Source organism: Antedon mediterranea, chromosome 7, assembly GCF_964355755.1.
Source record: "Antedon mediterranea chromosome 7, ecAntMedi1.1, whole genome shotgun sequence".
NCBI lineage: Eukaryota > Metazoa > Echinodermata > Crinoidea > Comatulida > Antedonidae > Antedon > Antedon mediterranea.
The window spans coordinates 26,714,991-26,723,753 of record NC_092676.1 but is presented as its reverse complement, the minus strand read 5'-3'; the positions used below and the strand labels follow the sequence as shown (position 1 = coordinate 26,723,753).

At 35.2% G+C, this 8,763-nt stretch overlaps 1 protein-coding gene across 1 annotated transcript; it reads right to left on the bottom strand.

Moving 5' to 3' along the window:
- Positions 1-1,774: 1,774 nt before the first annotated feature.
- On the bottom strand, positions 1,775-7,297 carry LOC140054430 (uncharacterized). The gene is made up of 3 exons (XM_072099410.1): positions 6,112-7,297; positions 5,670-5,735; positions 1,775-2,635 (listed from the first exon to the last, which is right to left on the bottom strand). Exons 1-3 carry the CDS (start codon positions 6,923-6,925, stop codon positions 2,412-2,414), a joined length of 1,104 nt encoding a protein of 367 aa, XP_071955511.1. The 5' UTR covers positions 6,926-7,297; the 3' UTR covers positions 1,775-2,411.
- Positions 7,298-8,763: the final 1,466 nt, after the last annotated feature.

The following is an 8,763-nucleotide window of genomic DNA, read 5'->3' as shown; positions in this document are numbered from 1 at the left end:
ACATCTCACTTGAGTGTGATTGGTGAATACGGCAACCGACTTATATAATTATATTAACGATAAGGATAATTAGTTTCTTTCTTCCAAAATGTAAGTATTGGTTATAATGAAAGATTTTACGGTAAGGTAAGGTGTATAAAATATTAGGTTCATGTAGGGCCTATGTAACTTCTATTTGTTGTTTGTACTTTAAAAAAAAAAAAATTTTACGACGGTAAAATAATAATAATTTATACCAAAAATATCAATTTCTAAAAATTTGTTTAGATAGATCATGGAGTAAAGACGAGAACAATATTTATTACAAATTCAAATCTTAACCAATAAAACGTTTTTTCCCCAAACAAAGCAATAGCAAGCGGTTTGACATTCTAACACACAAGACTAAACAATAGTTTAGGTAGCTTAAATGGTTACCAGTGTTAAAACAATAATTTGACTGTAATCTCGGATATGACTCCCTGTAATTGCGACACTTTCACATCCGTACAACAACTTTCAATGTAGTCTGCGTGGACTGGATGAAACAAGGCAGTTGATAGTTGAAAGAAAGTTTGCCGCACTTTTTACTCATCTTATTTACATAATTTATTTTCCATTCTTATCGAAGTAGAACGTACCACGCATTAATAAAATGTTTTTTATTCATAATAAACGAAAAAGAGTTCCTGTTTCACGGTAAATTGTATTATAGCTTGACTCCAACATCTTGGACGTAAGAGTAACGTAAGCGATTTGACCAATGACAAGCGATCAATAATTTGAATTGTCGCTTTTAATTGGTCAACTCTTTGCACTGCGTCTACGTCCTTTCATTGCGTCTCTAGTGGAAACCACGCTTAATTTGTGACCAATCACGACGCGATGGATTATCCATCGCTTGCCATTGGTCAACTCTTTGCACTGCGTCTACGTCCTTGCATTGTGTCTCTAGTGGAAACCACGCTTAATTTGTGACCAATCACGGCGCGGTGGATCATCATCCGGCCGTCGCTTGTCATTGGTCAACTCACTTTGCTGCGCCTACGTTTCTAGTGCATGGGAACCAAGATTAATATTTATAACAATCATCTTTCGATGTATATACGGGATATCATTGTCATTATCTTTATCATAATCATTGCGTTTATCTCATCATCAATATCATAATCTTATTCATATTCGTCGTGCATTATCTTCATTTCATTCATTTCGGATCCATTTCTTCCTAATCCGTTTAAAAACAGGCATAGTTTAAATCTATTGTAAGTTGATATCCCGCCTTCATTTCCTACCTTAATATAAGCCCTGTCTACACTATCAAACTTTATGTGAAAAAAATACGTTGTGCCCATATGGACTTGATGTCATATCACTACCGTGTTTGAGCATATCACTACCATATTTGAGCATATCACTACTATTTTGAGCACATCACACTTTTTTTGTCAAACTAGTTTGATAGTGTAGACAGAGCTTGAAATATAATTCGTTTCTGAATATATTTCTGTACAGTTTATGTCTGATACTCTACGGTGGAAATTAGCTCACGAGACCCTGGCAAACTCAGGTTCCTGACCATTTATTTTGCTTTAGATAATTGTATTATAAAACGCGTACAGAAAACCGCAGAATACTATATAATAAGGTATGTAGGCGAGTATGATGCCAACTTAATTCTGTCACGAGAACGAAGTCACGGGATGAATTACTGTTATCCGACAAAACAAATATTTAACAATAATTGCCTTTTTAAAAATTATTTATAACAAAGAAAACGCATTACGATTTCCTAACAATTTGTATTTATTGCTTATGGTGCAGATTATTTACAAAATATATTGTTTTTAATATATATTCTAGTATTATAGAATAATTATAATATACAATAACGTTTTTAATATATTACATTCACTAACACACGTGCTAAATAGTGTAGGAACTATTGTAATGGTGGGGGAGGGGGGGGGGCTGTATGCTCTATCCTGTTTTGAAGGTTGTAATCTCTAGCAACACATGTGTACACGTTGTAGGTTATTCTAATGATGGTACGCATCGCCTTTTACGTAATTTAAATAAATATTTAAATATTATGTCACAGCCACATGTGTACGGGATTGTTGTTCAGAAGAAAGTGATGGTATACGTGCTTGGCGTGGGCTCAGCTTACTACGGTGAGTAAAAACATACTGCGTTTTGCAATCACCAAATATATTACGTATTAAAGTGACAGAATCGAATATGAAATACCAGATTGTCTATGGCATACTGTCTTTCAATTCTATACTTAATAAATCAAAGTACATTTTGATAGCGAGGAGAACGTTTTCACACTCAAAACCCTCTCCTCTTTCTGGTAACAATGCCTCTCCCCGTTCCCATTTTCTGAGCCCCGATTTTTTAACTAATCAATATTGTTCCGTGTGAATAAGCTAATCGTCCTCCGATTCATCGCTTGATGCAGAACGATGACATGAACCATTATACATCACTGAAAGGCCTGGGTTCTTGCATTTGGCTACTTTAAAGTCACATCTCGTTTCGTACGTCATCCGATTCGAAGCACATATAACTACTCGCGCTTTCTCTCTACAATCTTGAATACAATCACTTTGCGGAATAACTTTGACTGATGGTGTCGGCTCTGGGATAGTTACTGAAAGAGAAAAAAACAGTTCCAATTCTCGTAAAGTATTCTCTATACTGTTGTATGGTAGGCTAAGTGATGTTGGGTTGGGTTTTTTCTTTCGGATTCGCCACAAATGCTTACGCGCACCACATAAGCATATATATTATAATAAATGTGCCTACTTAAATGGTAGCCTAGAACTTTTTGTACGCACGCGTAGAGTTCTTGATGATTTTTAAAAACTCTTTAGTTTACGTAAACCAGGTGGAATGATATGTATGATATATATAATATACCGTAATAATATCGTTATTAAGACATAGAATTTATAAAAACTAATTCTATATTCTTCGTCTTGACAAGATTCATTGGCAATTCTCATTCACACAACAAGAATAATGGGAAAATCAGGACATAATCAATTTAGAAAACTGATATTACGATTATGGAAACATGACAAACGGACGGAACATGTCTGATTGAACTCAGACTGCTGCTCCATGTAAATAGGAAATTCTCACAATCGTTAATCATCAAACGTATACAACAGCGCCGACTTTGACTAATTTTAGAGATTCTGATACATTATTGAACGTATAAGCTTAGACCGAAATTAGTAAAAAGATAAATATTTTGGCACATATGGCGTTTATATATTTCGTATAATACGAACATAAAAACGACAAAAATCCAGACTAATTGAATATAGTAGTCTTGCAGACAATACAGACGGAGTAATGATCGACCGATAATTTCACCTATGATTAACTGATTAACTTAACATTGTCATTATTTATAGCTTTGGTGAGATTTTTTATAAATATTAAATGTTTGAATTCGCTACCGGTATCTACTTGATTGAACCATGAGGGAAGAGTGCAAGTACACTTTTACTTCATTTATTCTTAAATTCTACTTAGACCATTTTTTTTTCACCCTTCCTTGATTGAACTATGGTAAGTTACGCAATTCGTAAATTAGAAAACCGCCTCAATTAGCCTTGACAGTTAATTAATAAATAGATATTATATAATTACACTGTTATATTAATTTCCTTTTAAGTTAGGCGAGGTTACTCAAAGATTATGAAATTATGTTGCAAATTGAACGCTGTTTATATCACGTGATGTATGTGAGCGGTTCAACGCGACGCCCGAAATAGACACGCAGTAGAAGGATACGGTATCACTTGATACAATTGGGAGTAATTATTTAATTATATTAAAAACTTCCGCTGAAATTTAACCAGGGATAAAAGGATGACATTTATTTCCGAAAGATTTGATTTGATTTGATAACTTAATGGTGATAATTCAACGAAAGCTCAATTCAACAATCAAACGTAATGTAGGCCTACCGGTGGTGGCATAATTCTACGACTTAATGTATTCTGTTTCTTCACAAACAACTAGAACTGTTTGCAGAAACCTGACAGTTTGTTTGTTTGTTTGTATTGTTTTTCTGCGCACTGAAATAATAAAAAACAAAGCCAACAGCCATTAAGTCGCGTGCTACAATGCATAGTGATACCGGACCGACAGACAAACAGACCGACAGACAGACAGACCGACAGACAGACGGACCGACCGACATAGTGAACTATACTGACCGAAATTACTGAACATGTTTAAAAATGTTGAAATGTTTAAAAACATTTATATTTTTTTAATTTACACGTGCGTAGCCTGTCACATTTGACGTGCTCGTATAACGTAATTTCGAGTTGAAAAGTAATTCAAGAAAAAACAGAAATCGGGCAAAAAGTGTGCGCAATAACATTTAACGCGCAGTGCGCGCGCAAAAATCTGCGCACTCATGGCAATTTTGTAAACGCTTAAAATTGCCTGAAACGTACTCTTATTTCATCGAAAATAAATTTTGAAAATTTTAAGCGCGCGTACGCATGCGTTACATGCGCTACGCACGTAATTGTATTGCCATATGATGATTTATGCCCTGAAATTTATGAGTACCAAATTTTATTTAATTGTGATTCATGGTTGTTAAGATATGATTACAAACGTGATTTCGTTAAATCGTGCGTAGACCGCGTAATTTTTTATTGCGCACCGTGAAAACATAACCACATCGATTCCTGGCCATAAGGAATATTCTGTGAAAAATTTACTTAGCTAGATTAAACTGATATCAAGATAAGGTCATAAAGCGATAAAACGCATAGTGATACCGGACCGACAGACAGACAGACAGACCGACAGACAGACAGACCGACCGACCGACTTAGTGAACTATAGAGTCGCTTCCACGCGACTAAAAACATCAGCGAGACTTGAACCAGCGATCTCAACTGTGCGAGGCTGGATACATAACCATTACACCAAACTCTCATACACACAACAACTAATAATATTAAGAAACATAAGCAGGAGATTTAATTGCCATAAAGCCGCAACCATTATACTTCTTTAGGTTATATTTGAACGAAGGAAGATTAGATATTAGAGATTTAAATGAAATGCTTAAGGAATTCAATAATTTCGGGTCATTGTAAAATTATTTTTTTTCAAATTTAAATGTATGCTTATTCTTTTCGGATAAAATATTAGTTTTGGCAAATCTTGTATTGTAATTGGGAATATCAGATTGTTTTTGTGGAAATAAAGAAATAATATGTTTAGGTAAGGAGAGACTGTGTAAACGATAATGCAAATATAAGTAGGCCTAACTGATTCTTTTAAATTATCATCAGCCAATTCAATTCTCTGTTCGCCAAAATACAATCTGGAATTCATTACTAAATACTTGATTCTTTTCCAACAAATTCGTTCTCGGAATTGCTTTATCATACTTATCATCAAACACTTTTCAGACTTTCGCTTGAAAAATATGCTAGGCGTAGGCTTTCAGACACAAGAACAAGCCAATTTTTTTCTAATTTTCTTTCTAAAATGTATTTAAATTGAATATTAACAAATTTATTAATAAAAAAATATGTTTATAAACAACTGTACTGTAGATAGTAGAAGACGTTAGAAAACAAAATGGCATTTTTTGCAATAAATAATTGATATTATATCTTTATAGTTGGCAATTATCTTACCTTGGTCAAATACCGTGCCACCTACAAGTTGATGTGTCTGTGTTGGAAAGATCACTCGATTTGTACCTAAATAAAACAATATTTGACATTAGAATAGTATTTGTATAGGCCGTCAAGAAGTTGATGGTATTATTTTGAAACGAAGTTCCTTTCCTTAAGATTTGAACTATTTGAATCCGTAACTTAAAAAGAATTCTTATACTGTATTAACAAAATTACTTAAGCGGCACTAGTGATGCAACGAGTAATATGCTTGACCAATCGAGGTAAAACTAGGTTATGGCCCGGAGTGGCAACATGCCATGTGGCAATGAGCCTAGAGCTACTTATCTTGATCTTCAAAGTGTAGGGCCTTAATTGATCTAGAAAGGAATACTTTTAAACGAGTTTAACAACAGTTTAAAAATAATGACGTTGTCGGTAATCAATTCTGTATACTCACTTTTTGGTTTTGTTGCAACCGTTATTAGCCATATTGAACATAGAAGAAGAACTGATGCTACACAAATTGCTACCAATCGTCTGTTCCGTATAGCGGGCAATTTCGACACCACCTCTGTCATCATGATCTGTTTAGACCTATTCAAGAATTCCCTGTTAGCGGACGAGTTGCCAGATCGCGATAGATCTGTGCGCTCCGAAAGAGGCAACGTTTTGCATTTTATTTCATCGTACGAATTTGAAGATGTCGGTAATGCCGTTTGGCTGTAATCATCAATAATATCTAGATAGTATGCATCTTGTTTTTCAGGAGTAGGCCTACCACATCCATTTACTTCTTTCTTTTTGTAATGTCCTGAGATTGAGTCGTACAGATGTTCGTCATCAACTTTCGACATCAGTGGTTCTGTTGTCAGTTGTAAAAAACTTTCCGTAGCATCCGTTCCGTCGGTGACGGAATTCAAGTCGGTAACAACATAATCTGAATCAAGATTAGTTAAATATTCCTCCGCTATGTCTTTTAAAGTTTTCTTCGTTGTCGACTGCGTTGGTGGAGGAGGCGCTGGACGTTTTAACCTCTTCTTCTCTATCCCTCCGCCTTTCGTTCTGTGTCCTCTTATACCATTCTTTCTACATAAGTTCTGATTTTCATAATGTTTTCTCTCAATTGTTGTCATGTAATCGACAACTGTATTGTTTTGACTCACATCACACCTTGATGAATCCAGGCCTAGCGGATCAATATCATTTAAATTCGAAACGTGGTAATGCAGGCCTCTTGGTGGAAGCTTCTTCTCCGCTGGCTTGACAGACATTCTACTTTCTGAATACTGAATAACTTCGTTTTTATAAAAATCCAAGATGATGTGTACCGTATCTAGGCCTATAATTATATTTAAATCATTCCACGGTAGGTTCCCGCAAAATATTTGTCCCCACGATACATCCAAAAGTCGTCTGCCTTAAAGATTGTTACGACTCTTTAAACACCGCAACTTTCTCTGATGTAAGTCGGTGTCTTAAATGTATCAGACGTCAGAAAGAAACCCTGCTGTGCTTTCTCATTCAATAAATAAAATAAAATATTGTGATTGAAACGTCTGGACAAACGATCAGTTCAATCGATGCAAACCTGACTGGGAATAAATCGTACTTAGTTGACTTTCTAACTACTTGTTCAAATAATCCCATCAACAGCCAGCGACTAAATGACTGGTTTCCTGTTCTTAGTGTCGTAATGTATACTCATTTAATATTTGAATGCCAGAAATGTCTGCAGTCCATTAAAGTTCGCATGTGTAGGCGTTTAGCCAATTTTTCAGCTTCGGAAACGCAAACAAATGGTTTTTATTTCAGATACAATTATTTATAATTAGAATGACAAATATGGTGTATATTATATTGATACTATATTGCACTTATTAAAGGAAATATCCAAACTGTTACTGCGATCAAAAACGCGTCATTTATTAAGTTACAAATGGTCTCAACGCGAGGGCGTTTACTTCCACTTTTTAGAAAGTGCATGTTAACACCTTGTTCTACGTACACAATACCATGTTAGTATGCCTGGCTTTGTGTTTAGCAGTTGTCGACAAACATCAACATACGTTATTCTGCTGATGCTACCAGGAGATTAAAGACACTTCCAGATTTCCGCTTCTTCCACTTACTTTCATTTTTCAGGTGTAAGACAGAAGAAATTGATTTATTCCGATAACAATAGTTTTTGTACCCCCAGGGAAGAATGACAAGATAGGTGAATTCGGTTGCTCTTATCAATCTTCCGACTGCTAACCAACACCACGTGTAGGAACCTATGTTATCGTCCCCTGGTGTAAGGCACACAACATTCTAGAAATTGTAACCACTTCATGGATGGACGATGATGAATGAATGCATATTATTGTCTAATCTTTTTTCAATGAGCGATATACGGCATTGTATTTTTCAGATGTACCTTTTGGATATGATATTTTATTTATTTGGAAACAAGCCTTTGGGCTTAAAGAGTTATCCCCTGATTTCCATGTTTTTTTTTTCTCAAGTCTTAATTGTTTATATTATTCTATGTATTTATTTTCCTTCATATTTTATGCTGTTTCATATAAATTGTACTGTCAGAGTGGAAAGCAATAGGCCTAAATATTACTTAGTTACTTTGTTTCATAGACCAACATTAGATTGTGATTAGTTTAGAATGGGAGAGGAAGAAATATGTTGACCTGTGCAGATTATGGCAACTCATCACTTTTGCAAGGTGCATTGTTGTATATATTGTATTCTAAAATGTGAACTACACTCCTAAAGGAAATTGTTTAAATTAGCATCACACTTTCACACAGATATAGATGGCTTGTACAGAGATTAGAAGGTCGAAACGTTCCATCGTATGAATAAATGAATCTTGTGGAAGACTAGGGTCTGTTTAGTTTGCTAAGCGAGTCTGTCATGCTAAATTTATGGCATTCGATTCATTACAGCAAAGTGGCTACGGACAGGGTTGATTGCACGCCCCCCCCCCCACCCCCAATTGTCTTCATCTCCAACGAAACCCATTAGAATGCATAATGGCCTTCTTAAACACCACCTTAGAGTTATAATACTGTCCAATAATTTCCTTTGCGTAGTCAAACGTGACCATGAGTTGGAG